Below are 13,071 nucleotides of genomic sequence, written 5' to 3'. Positions count from 1 at the left end.
TGTTGTTCTGGAGGGTAATCTTCTTTACTCAGGATCCACTGATTTAACTGTTAACCTCATCCAAAAAAACACCATCTCAGAAATACCCTGAATGTTTGACCAAATATCTGAGTACTGTAGCCCAGCCAACTTGATACATAAAATTAACCATCACAGACCAGTATGGTAACAATGGAGTTAGGCGAAATTGTCCTATTCTGGATATATTTTAAAGGTACAGCAAACAGGATTTACTGAGAGTGAAAAAGAGAGAGAAGGAGAGTTAAGAGTGACTTCAAGGCTTTTGACTTACACAGCTGTAGAAATGGAGTTGCTATTAACAGAGACGGGGGAAGCCATAGAGTAGTGGGGGAGGGTGTGGAGAGAGAGGGGTGATATCAGGCTCATCATCATGAGGTACCATGTTAAGATTGAGATACTTTTCAGACATCCAGTTGTACATGTTGAGTAGGCAGTTTGAGTGTATGGGCCTAGAGTCTACAGGAGGGTTCTGGACATAAGCATATTGATAAAAGTTGTAATTAAGTAGGTAAGGAAAGAAGTAAATTAGGCATCCCAAGGAATCTGTACTGGTAACAGAAAACTAGGGAGATCTTAAGAGAAGTTATCCAACTTCTATCTAATGAATAAGATCTAAGATGGGGGTAAAATAGCCACCATTTATTGAATATTTACTATGTGCCAGACAGCGATAAACTTTAAATACATTGTATTTCATTTTATCGTCACAACAACTCTGTGAGTAGTTATTGTTGCCCTTCTGTAGATGAAGAATCAACTCAAAAGAAATTAGGGGAGTAAAAGATAAAGTGGGGATTCAATCTCATGGTCATCTGATTTCAAAGCTCATGCTTTCAACCAGTGTACGTCATATATCTGAAAGGGCACTGGAATTAATGCTAGAGTAGTTGTAGCTCCCCCACTATCTTTATGACCCTTATGTATCATCTAACTGTTGTGCTTCAGAATCCATGTCTGTAAAATACTGAGGATGGGAACATGGGCTGTGCCGTATCAGTCATTGCTATCACCGTCATCCATTCCACACAGAGCTAATCATAGTTGTGGATTAAATTTATATGTGTGATTTTTTTTTTTTTTTTTTTGGTGTTGTCACCTCCGCATGGTCAGAGGCTTGTTTGTTTTACTTATGCACTGAGTATAGTGAACTATGTTTCAGAGGACCTGGATTCTAGTCCTGGCTCTACCACTTATTAGCCATTAATGAGTGAATTCATATATTTTTTTTAAATTTTATTGTTGCTTGGCCTCTGGGTTCAGCTTTAAAGAAAACACTGGCCTCAGGAAACTCAGAGCCTCGGAACTTGTTATAAATGCAGAATCTCAGGCCAACGGAATCACCATACCCAAGAAATCAATATCTGCAGTTTAAACAGATTCCCCTAGGGAACTTAAAGGTACATTTGAGTTTAAAAAGCACCATCAGAGAGAGCTACACAAGTATAAAATCTGTCTTTACCCTGAAACAGCCCTGCCTCTCTCCCTTGAAACTTTCTCAAGTAGAATCTCTCCCTTTCTCACTCCTCTAATTCATATTTTTCAACAAATATTTATTGACTACTTTCTATGAGTTAGGCACTGTGCTAGTCATTGAGGATTCAGTAGTGAAAATAGGCATGGATTAGTCCTTTTATGGAGTTTAGCATCTAGAGAAAAAGATGAATAGTTAAATATTTGCATGAATAATTATTTAATTACAACTACGAATTTGACTAATAGTAAATCTTTAACCTTTCTGAGCTTCAGTTTTCTCATCTATGAAGTGATAACTTGTCTGTCTTATTTTGTTGAAATGTTCAAATGCTGCTTAAGCAATATGTCAAAGACTAGATAACTTGAAAACCCTCCTGCTACAAAACATCTAAAAATGCTAGTTAAAATATTATTAAATCCTTTTAAATGCATTGTTGAGTTCACTAGAATAGATGAGAAGTTCCAGGGGCTAGAAACAGAGGGGACTGAACATCCGAGGATGTACGTAAATTACATGATGCTGAGGATTCTCAGGGTGGAGGGTACCAGAGATGGAGGGGGTTTGTAGTCTTTGAAACCAGAGATTTTAAAAGCCATGAGAGAATATTAGAGTAGACCTAAGCATGATGAATTAGAATCAAGATGCACCCCAAAATACACATACATACATGCGCACACCCACACGCAAGATACCATATGACTTATATTCTTTTGAATAAATAGATTTCAGTGTTCTTGAGTACTTGTTATAATTGTTTTATATGAAAGTATATTATTTAAAGGACTTGTGTAGTCTTTGAATTTATCCTTTATCAAGCAGAAATAGAACACACTTATTTTACATTTTCTTTATAGTATTAAGGCTTTAAAAATATAGAGTACTTACCTTTTTATTTGCTCTTCATTTATTTGTGTGAATTTGAGGCAAAGAATGCTAATAATAATCTCTGTAACTTAGCAGTTGTACTCCAACAGTTTCAGAATAATTTTCTTCATTCAACAACAAAAAATTTGAAATATGAAGGTAGTTTGATATTGTATCACGCAATATCACAATGTCTTCTTTCCTCAAAGCACTTTGGAATAGTTTCTGGGAAGGAGAAGAAATATTATTCCCTGTACATACCAAGAAAAGTTAGTAGAGAGTTGATGAAGGCCATTAAGGATATCCAGTGTCAGAACTGTAATTTGAACTTGAAAGTTCTGCCTCAATTTAAGGTATGGGAGGAGCGTGGGGCAGAACATCTGGAATAACAAGAGATATTTAGACATGAGAGTCCTTTTTTCTTAATAATGTAACTGTAACGTATCAATGGCACAAAATTCTAGTGCTTCCCATTTTTACTGCTCTTATATTTCTCAGTATAAGGAGTAGATCATATCAAGTAATTGACGGAATAGAACAATAGAATTTCTAAGCAGACAAGAGCTTAATATAGCCCAGTCTCCTTATCTTATAAGTACAAATGCTTAATTTTTTAATGTTTGTATTTTTCGAGTTTTGTATAAAATACAAAAATTTATAAAATGCTTTCATTGAGGTGAAGTGATTTACATAGTTACTAAGTGGTAGAGTCAAAGGGAGAACCCAGAGCCCATTATCTTTTATTTTGATAGAACATATGAAACTCCAAGTGGTTTAGGCATTATCTCAGCAGTTAAAAGCTTAGACTCTGGAGTCAGCACATCAAGGTTTACTTCTTACTTACATGAGTGATTTTTGGCAAGTTATTGATCCTCTCTAAGCTTCAGTTTCCCTTCTGTAAAATGCTCATTTAAAAATTATTACTACTATCAACACCAACACCATTCTTACCTTAGAAATTATCTGTTATTTAATACTAGATTTTAGTTTGAATAGAATTTCCATCTTCTAAAAAACCTATCACTCAAAACATAGCTTTGGGGGCTTTATTTGTACTCTCTGACACAACTCTTTCCAGTTAGTTATTATAGATGTGAACTTCATTTTTGCTTCAGAGAATAAGTTTCTTAGGTTATTTTTTAACTCAGAGTCCTTCAGAAAGTTTGTAGATTTTTGCTTTTAATCATGCAGAATACTGTTGCAGAGAACATAGAGAAACTGACATTTTCATATACTATTGGTGGGCATAAATTGGAATAACCCTGTAAAAGGGGAACGATATCTTTGGCAGTGTCTTTCAAAATTATGAAAACTGCAAATGCAAATACTCTTGAATCCAACAGTTCCATTTTTCCCATGTGCAAAATCAGTATGAGCATAAATTAGGTATATGTAGTCATGATTTATAATAGCAAAAGATTGGAAACAGCTGAAATATCCATCAATAGATGACTGGTTAAACTAATTAGGATACATCCACAAAGTGGAATGTTATGTAATAGCTCAAAAAGTGAAGAAGTTCTTCATATACTGGTATGTAAAGATCTGCAACATATATTATTGAGTAAGAAAAGGTGTAGAAGAGTGTGTATGATATGTATGCTATGGCTGCCATCTGTAAAAAAGGGGAGATTGAGTATTAATATTTGCTTATAGATGCATAAAACCCTCGAAGGATACACAAGAAACCAATAACAGTAATTGTGTGTGAGGAGAGGAACTAGGTATCTATGGGACAGGGATGGAAGAAAGATGTATACTCTTTTATTCACCTTGAGTTTTTTTTTTTAAACTATGTGCATATATCACCTATCCAAACTGTTAAAACAAATTCTTGGTTTGGCTTGCTTTAGGCATGATGGTTTCTTACTGAGGTAACCAAAAATGATATTTTTCCTAAACAGTCGTACAATACTAGAATATATTACAAAAGCCTTACGATGGCCTGAAAGAGTTCATAGGATCTGACCTCTGACTACCTTTCCAATCTGATTTCCTGGCATTCTTCTCCTTGTTCAATATGCTCCAGTCACACTGAATTTTTTGTTCCTTGAATGAGCCAAACTGTTCCTCACTTCAGGCTTTTGTACTCACTGTTCCTTTTACCTGGAATACTTTCCCTTAGGTATTTATATGGCTCATTTCCTGACTTCAGGCAGGTTTCTGTTCAAATATCACCAATTCAGTAAGGCCTTTCTTGACCATCTTATCTAAAACAGCACCCCCAAATACCCTCTGTCTTTTTTTTTTTTTTAAACATCTTTATTGAAGTATAATTGCTTCACAGTGGTGTGTTATTTTCTGCTTTATAACAACGTGAATCAGCTACACATATACACACGTTCCCATATCTCCTCCCTCCCCCCCCCCTCCCGCATCTCCCTCCCCCCAACCCTCCCCATCCCACCCCCCCAGGCGGTCACAAAGCACCGAGCTGATCTCCCTGTGCTATGCGGCTGCTTCCCACTAGCTATCTATTTTACATTTGGTAGTGTATATATGTCCATGACACTCTCTCACCCTGTCACATCTCACCCCTCCCCTTCCCCATATCCTCAAGTCCATTCTTTAGTAGGTCTGTGTCTTTATTCCCATCTTGCCACTAGGTTCTTCATGACATTTTTTTTTTCCTTAGATTCCATATATATGTGTTAGCATACTGTATTTGTTTTTCTTTCTGACTTACTTCACTCTGTATGACAGACTCTAACTCCATCCACCTCATTACAAATACCTCCATTTCATTTCTTTTTATGGCTGAGTAATATTCCATTGTATATACGTGCCACATCTTCTTTATCCATTCTTCCGATGATGGACACTTAGGTTGCTTCCATGTCCTGGCTATTGTAAATAGAGCTGCAATGAACATTTTGGTACATGACTCTTTTTGACCTATGGTTTTCTCAGGGTATATGCCCAGTAGTGGGATTGCTGGGTCGTATGGTAGTTCTATTTTTAGTTTTTGAAGGAACCTCCATACTGTTCTCCATAGTGGCTGTATCAATTTACATTCCCACCAACAGTGCAAGAGTGTTCCCTTTCCTCCACACCCTCTCCAGCATTTATTGTTTCTAGATTTTTTGATGATGGCCATTCTGACCGGTGTGAGATGATACCTCATTGTAGTTTTGATTTGCATTTCTCTAATGATTAAGGATGTTGAGCATTCTTTCATGTGTCTGTTGGCCATCTGTATATCTTCTTTGGAGAAATGTCTATTTAGGTCTTCTGCCCATTTTTGGATTGGGTTGTTTGTTTTTTTGTTATTGAGCTGCATGAGCTGCTTGTAAATCTTGGAGATTAATCCTTGGTCAGTTGCTTCATTTGCAAATATTTTCTCCCATTCTGATGGTTGTCTTTCAGTCTTGTTTATGGTTTCCTTTGCTGTGCAAAAGCTTTTAAGTTTCATTAGGTCCCATTTGTTTATTTGTGTTCTTATTTCCATTTCTCTAGGAGGTGGGTCAAAAAGATCTTGCTGTGATTTATGTCATAGAGTGTTCTGCCTATGTTTTCCTCTAAGAGTTTGATAGTGTCTGGCTTTACACTTAGGTCTTTAATCCATTTTGAGTTTATTTTTGTGTATGGTGTCAGGGAGTGTTCTAATTTCATACTTTTACATGTACCTGTCCAGTTTTCCCAGCACCACTTATTGAAGAGGCTGTCTTTTCTCCACTGTATATGCTTGCCTCCTTTATCAAAGATAAGGTGACCATATGTGCGTGGGTTTATCTCTGGGCTTTCTATCCTGTTCCATTGATCTATATTTCTGTTTTTGTGCCAGTACCAAACTGTCTTGATTACTGTAGCTTTGTAATATAGTCTGAAGTCAGGGAGCCTGATTCCTCCAGCTCCATTTTTCATTCTCAGGATTGCTTTGGTTATTCGGGGTCTTTTGTGTCTCCATACAAATTGTGAAATTTTTTGTTCTAGTTCTGTGAAAAATGCCAGTGGTAGTTTGATAGGGATTGCATTGAATCTGTAGATTGCTTTGGGTAGTAGAGTCATTTTCACAATGTTGATTCTTCCAATCCAAGAACATGGTATATCTCTCCATCTATTTGTATCATCTTTAATTTCTTTCATCAGTGTCCTATAATTTTCTGCATACAGGTCTTTTGTCTCCTTAGGTAGGTTTATTCCTAGGTATTTTATTCTTTTTGTTGCAATGGTAAACGGGAGTGTTTTCTTAATTTCACTTTCAGATTTTTCATCATTAGTATATAGGAATGCAAGAGATTTCTGTGCATTAATTTTGTATCCTGCTACTTTACCAAATTCATTGATTAGCTCTAGTAGTTTTCTGGTGGCAGTTTTAGGATTCTCTATGTATAGTATCATGTCATCTGCAAACAGTGACAGCTTTACTTCTTCTTTTCCGATTTGGATTCCTTTTATTTCTTTTTCTTCTCTGATTGCTGTGGCTAAAACTTCCAAAACTATGTTGAATAATAGTGGTGAGAGTGGGCAACCTTGTCTTGTTCCTGATCTTAGTGGAAATGGTTTCAGTTTTTCACCATTGAGGACAATGTTGGCTGTGGGTTTGTCATATATGGCCTTTATTATGTTGAGGAAAGTTCCCTCTATGCCTACTTTCTGCAGGGCTTTTATCATAAATGGGTGTTGAATTTTGTCAAAAGCTTTCTCTGCATCTATTGAGATGATCATATGGTTTTTCTCCTTCAATTTGTAAATATGATGTATCACGTTGATTGATTTGCGTATATTGAAGAATCCTTGCATTCCTGGAATAAACCCCACTTGATCATGGTGTATGATCCTTTTAATGTGCTGTTGGATTCTGTTTGCTAGTATTTTGTTGAGGATTTTTGCATCTATGTTCATCAGTGATATTGGCCTGTAGTTTTCTTTCTTTGTGACATCTTTGTCTGGTTTTGGTATCAGGGTGATCATGGCCTCGTAGAATGAGTTGGGGAATGTTCCTCCCTCTGCAATATTTTGGAAGAGTTTGAGAAGGATAGGTGTTAGCTCTTCTCTAAATGTTTGATAGAATTCGCCTGTGAAGCCATCTGGTCCTGGGCTTTTGTTTGTTGGAAGGTTTTTAATCACAGTTTCAATTTCAGTGCTTGTGATTGATCTGTTCATATTTTCTATTTCTTCCTGGTTCAGTCTCGGTAGGTTGTGCATTTCTAAGAATCTGTCCATTTCTTCCAGGTTGTCCATTTTATTGGCATAGAGTTGCTTGTAGTAATCTCTCATGATCGTTTGTATTTCTGCAGTGTCAGTGGTTACTTCTCCTTTTTCATTTCTATTTCTATTGATTTGAGTCTTCTCCCTTTTTCTCTTGATGAGTCTGGCTAATGGTTTATCAATTTTATTTATCTTCTCGAAGAACCAGCTTTTAGTTTCATGGATTTTTGCTATTGTTTCTTTCATTTCTTTTTCATTTATTTCTTTTTTTTTTTAGTTATTTATTTTATTTATTTATTTATGTGGGATCTTCCTGGACCAGGGCTCGAACCCGTGTCCCCTGCATTAGCAGGTGGATTCTTAACCACTGTGCCACCAGGGAAGCCCTTTTTCATTTATTTCTGATCTGATCTTTATGATTTCTTTCCTTCTGCTAGCTTTGGGGTTTTTTTGTTCTTCTTTCTCTAATTGCTTTAGGTGCAAGGTTAGGTTGTTTATTCGAGATGTTTCCTGTTTCTTGATGTAGGCTTGTATTGCTATAAACTTCCCTCTTAGAACTGCTTTTGCTGCATCCCATAGGTTTTGGGTCTTCGTGTCTCCATTGTCATTTGTTTCTAGGTATTTTTTGATTTCCCCTTTGATTTCTTCAGTGATCACTTCGTTATTAAGTAGTGTATTGTGTAGCCTCCATGTGTTTGTATTTTTTACAGATCTTTTCCTGTAATTGATATCTAGTCTCATAGCGTTGTGGTCGGAAAAGATACTTGATACGATTTCAATTTTCTTAAATTTACCAAGGCTTGATTTGTGACCCAAGATATGATCTATCCTGGAGAATGTTCCATGAGCACTTGAGAAAAATGTGTATTCTGTTGTTTTTGGGTGGAATGTCCTATAAATATCAATTAAGTCCATCTTGTTTAATGTATCATTTAAAGCTTGTGTTTCTTTATTTATTTTCATTTTGGATGATCTGTCCATTGGTGAAAGTGGGGTGTTAAAGTCCCCTACTATGATTGTGTTACTGTCGATTTCCCCTTTTATGGCTGTTAGTATTTGCCTGATGTATTGAGGTGCTCCTATGTTGGGTGCATAAATATTTACAATTGTTATACCTTCCTCTTGGATCGATCCCTTGATCATTATATAGTGTCCTTCCTTGTCTCTTGTAATAGTCTTTATTTTAAAGTCTATTTTGTCTGATATGAGAATTGCTACTCCAGCTTTCTTTTGATTTCCATTTGCATGGAATATCTTTTTCCATCCCCTCACTTTCAGTTTGTATGTGTCTCTAGGTCTGAAGTGGGTCTCTTGTAGACAGCATATATATGGGTCTTGTTTTTGTATCCATTCAGCCAGTCTGTGTCTTTTGGTGGGAGCATTTAATCCATTTACATTTAAGGTAGTTATCGATATGTATGTTCCTATTCCCATTTTCTTAAATGTATTGGGTTTGTTATTGTAGGTGTTTTCCTTCCCTTGTGTTTCTTGCCTAGAGAAGTTCCTTTAGCATTTGTTGTAAAGCTGGTTTGGTGGAGCTGAACTCTCTCAGCTTTTGCTTGTCTGTAAAGGTTTTAATTTCTCCATCAAATCTGAATGAGATCCTTGCTGGGTAGAGTAACCTTGGTTGTAGGTTTTTCTCCTTCATGACTTTAAGTATATCTGCCACTCCCTTCTGGCTTGCAGAGTTTCTGCTGAAAGATCAGCTGTTAACCTTATTACCCTCTGTCTTTTTATCTTGCCTTGTTTTTCTTCATAGCACCAATAGCTCCGTGGCTTATTTCTGTTTATTTGTTTATGTTTCTTACCCCCGTTGTGCATGTACACACACACACACACACACACACACACACACACACACACACACACACGGATAGCGACTCCATAAAGGCAGGGGCTTTGTTTTTATTTACTGTATCTCCAGTGCCTAGAATGATACCTAGCACATAGTAAGTGCTCAGTATATGTTGGATGAATGAATGACAGCTTTAGGGAGAGAGTTTTGCTCTTTTAGCCTCAGTATTTCACACCTTTTAGGGCATTAGCATAACATGAATTCAGAGAAAATCTTTATTTGCTTAAGTGACTAGCTTCTCTGTGTTCACTGCAAGTGGATCAGGAGTGGGATTATTGAATGGCCATTTCTCTTCATGCTGATCAGACTCTCATAGGTCAACCTTAATTCCTGATTACTCAATAATCATTTTTACAATCATTTGATACTCATATATGATCTCAAAGACTGTATGAGAACAGGCCTTTCACAGTTTTCAGATGCACTAGTTAACAGCAGCCCATTGTATTAACCTTTCTCTGCTTTTACCCTGTTTCTCTCCAGCATTTCTTATACTGAGGCAGTGGAGATATTAAAGCAGGCATCCCAGAACTTCACCTTCACTCCAGAGGTAGTATTTATATATATATATATATGTATGTATGTATGAAAATATGTTTCTCATATTTATCTGATTTCATTAAGAATCCTTTAAAATAACCTTATTTCTCTTACTAGCAGTGTGTAGTATTTGCATATCTGTACATTGGCTTTTTTTTTTGATGTTTGCCTAACCTCGTTGAAATATTTAGAATGAAAAATAATTTTGAAGTAGAATCATATCATTTGGAATAGCAGTGACAAAAGGGTTATAAAGAAGTTTCCCAAGTTTAGGAAGATGAAATTCCTTAGAAAGAATGGTAATCATAGAATATCAGTATAGAAATCAACTAGTTCAGTGTTTCCCGAAGTATATTATGAATGATGTTAACAGTTGACAGACAGAAGAGGTTATGTGATCAAGTAAGTTTAGGCAACACATTAAACAGGTTTCTTTTTCCGTTGAACTTTATAGAGGCTTCTGATTTGTGATCCACTTTGAAAAACACTGAGTTTTGTGTGTTTTTGTTTTTTCCCAGAACTCCTTTATTTTATGGGTAAGGATATAGGTCTGGAAAAGCCACATGATTTATCAGTAGACATGCACATAATGTTAGAAGCAAGTCTCCTCGTTCCTATGCCAGTGCTTCTTTCCTATAAGATATTGCCAGACAAGTGGGAATAGTAAGATAATGTTAAGAATGTAATACCTTTGTCTTCAAACTATTCCTTACACCAGCTCCATTCCCAGTTAAGGCAGATGCTCTCTTTAAGTTACGAGTGCCCTGTGCTTGTTATATTTATAATCAACTGACTTCTTTGTATAATTTTTTGTTTAATGTTTGTCTCCCATCCTGGAAGCTTCATGAACTCAGGGATTTTGTTTTTCTTACCAGTTTCCAGTACCTAGCATGGTATTGGGGTTTAATAGGCACATTAGTATTTGCTGAATAAATAGATGAACAGTGTTATTAAATATTCATCAAAGAGCATCTGATATATTAGTTGACTCTTTTATCAAAAAAAGAAAAAAAGTTACTGGGAGAAGCCATCTAGCCAGAGATAGACTCAATATTAGGAATATTATCTTTCGTCATTTAATTTCTTGAAACTTAGGGACAGTAACTGTAGAAGAAGCTCTTGGCAATATTAATAAAAATTATGATTCTGAATCAGCTTTTATACACCATGGAAAGTATACTGTGTTTTCCTACAGATGCTATTTATCTGCTAAATGCTGCTCCCTGAGATGGGGCACAGAAAGCATAGTGTTTACTAGTTTCAGCTTTCATCATTCCAGGCCTTTGGATGCTCTTGTTAACACATCTGTCTCTAGTTTATTTATCTGTGTAACCTCAGCAGACAGCTCCACACATCCCTGATCCTCAGGGAGAAGAAGCCCTTGGCACTGATACAGGTTATTTTTAGGTCCTGCATTGTATATTTCAGCTCTGTCTTCTCCTTTGGTAATTTCTTTTTTCTCATTACAGTGGGGTGCTGATCTACACACGGAACATGAAAAGTACCTGGTGAAGCACTGTGGTGACATACCAGTCTTTGTCATTAATTATCCATTAGCACTCAAGCCCTTCTACATGAGGGATAATGAAGACAGCCCTCAGCACACAGTAAGAAAAGACATTAAGTAAATTGGGGTTAGTCACCTCAGAGTCTGTGGTTTTTCCCTTGATTTAATTTCATTTATCCTTTGGTATATTTTCTTAAATTATATCATTCACTCTTTATATCTCTTAAAATGATAACATTTCTCAAAGGCCCCTCTAAAAATGTGTTCCCAAAGAAGATCCCAGTGTTCTATAAGCATACTCCCTCATTTCTATCGTAGGGTGTCCTTCTCAGTTAAGCAGATACAAATGGAGGTGTGTTTTGTTTTGTTTTTTTAAATTACTGAGAGTCCTAGAGCGCTGTATAGCAATGTGCCCAGTCTCCTATCAAATACTGATTAGGAGACTGCAGTGAGGGGGGAGATGTTGGGCAAGAGATAATAGTAGTGGCATGATCGGGCAAGGGAAGAGCTAGCTTGGAACATCAAGCAGCCTAGAGTACTTTGGCTATCAAATAGAAGTAGTGAGGGGAAGGTTATGGAGGGATTGAAGAGGTCTGGGCGGATTCTCCACTTGGTCAGTCCTCTTCCAACCATCTCTTCTCTCTCTACCTGTCTTGTCCCTGTCTGTCTGTCTGTCTGTCTGCTCTCTTTAGCCTTTCTTGTCCTCTGTTCTTTCTTTACCCCTCAACTACAGTTGATTTTTATTCTTCTTGTTTCCTTTTTCCTTTTTTGTCTCTTCTCTCCTTCACAAAATTGGCAGTAATATAAAATAAGAATATATTTGACTCTTTAAATATATATTGAATAGTTATATATTTAATATCATTAATTGTAAAAGTCTGAGACAAATATATTATGTTTATCTCAAAAAAGTTCACAAACCTAAACTTTGCCATCTTGTACTTTTCACTTGCCTCTAGATAAACACCAGTAGGAAAATGTAGATCAAGACCTACCAGTAAATTAAATGACCTCGTCTTAGTATATAAGGTTATCTCTTTGAATGTATTTCCTGTCTTCTCTCAGATTACAGTGTTACCAAAACAGTATTAGGGGACTTCCCTGGTGGTCCAGTGGTTTAGACTCCACGCTTCCACTGCAGGGAGCACAGGTTCAACCCCAGGTCAGGAAACTAAGATCCCACATGGCACACAGCACGACCGAAAAACAACAACAGCAACAACAACAACAATATTAGCCGCCAGTTAGTATGAGGTAAACACTCTCATCTCATCTCTAAGTCGCAAAACAGCCTTAACAAGAAACTCATTGTTTCTCCCATTTTACATGTAGAAAACTGGGGTGCAAAGAGACCAATTAATTTCCCAAGGCTACATGGCTGGTAAGTGACAGAGTTCATATTAGAACCTGATTCCCTCTGGCTCTGAAGTCTGTGTTCTCTTCCACTCTATCACTCTGCCTCAAAATCACAGATATAAAATTACATTTTAGCCACCGATTCTATGCATCCCCACCTTTCACACCAGCATTATCCAAAACCAATGAGCAACACAATTGATTTATGATTCTTACTTCCTCTTTTCCCTACCAACCCTCTGGTATAATCGATTGTGAGAAATGAATAGGCCCACAGGTTAGCAGCAAAAAAATGAGAGTGAC

At 36.7% G+C, this 13,071-nt stretch overlaps 1 protein-coding gene across 6 annotated transcripts in view; it reads left to right on the top strand.

Annotated features, from left to right (window-relative positions):
- NARS2 (asparaginyl-tRNA synthetase 2, mitochondrial) overlaps positions 1 to 13,071 on the top strand; it is a 151,544-nt gene that overhangs the window by 122,441 nt on the left and 16,032 nt on the right. For all 6 annotated transcript variants that reach the window (XM_007187599.2, XM_007187598.2, XM_057552089.1 and 3 more), the window contains 2 exons: positions 9,849 to 9,915; positions 11,375 to 11,512. In XM_007187599.2, the coding sequence (XP_007187661.1) occupies positions 9,849 to 9,915; positions 11,375 to 11,512 (205 nt within the window). The remainder of the gene's footprint in view (positions 1 to 9,848; positions 9,916 to 11,374; positions 11,513 to 13,071) is intronic.

The sequence above is a fragment of the Balaenoptera acutorostrata genome, chromosome 9, assembly GCF_949987535.1.
Source record: "Balaenoptera acutorostrata chromosome 9, mBalAcu1.1, whole genome shotgun sequence".
Taxonomy (NCBI): domain Eukaryota; kingdom Metazoa; phylum Chordata; class Mammalia; order Artiodactyla; family Balaenopteridae; genus Balaenoptera; species Balaenoptera acutorostrata.
The sequence above is the reverse complement of the archived record's forward strand: the minus strand, read 5'-3'. Positions and strand labels throughout refer to the sequence as shown.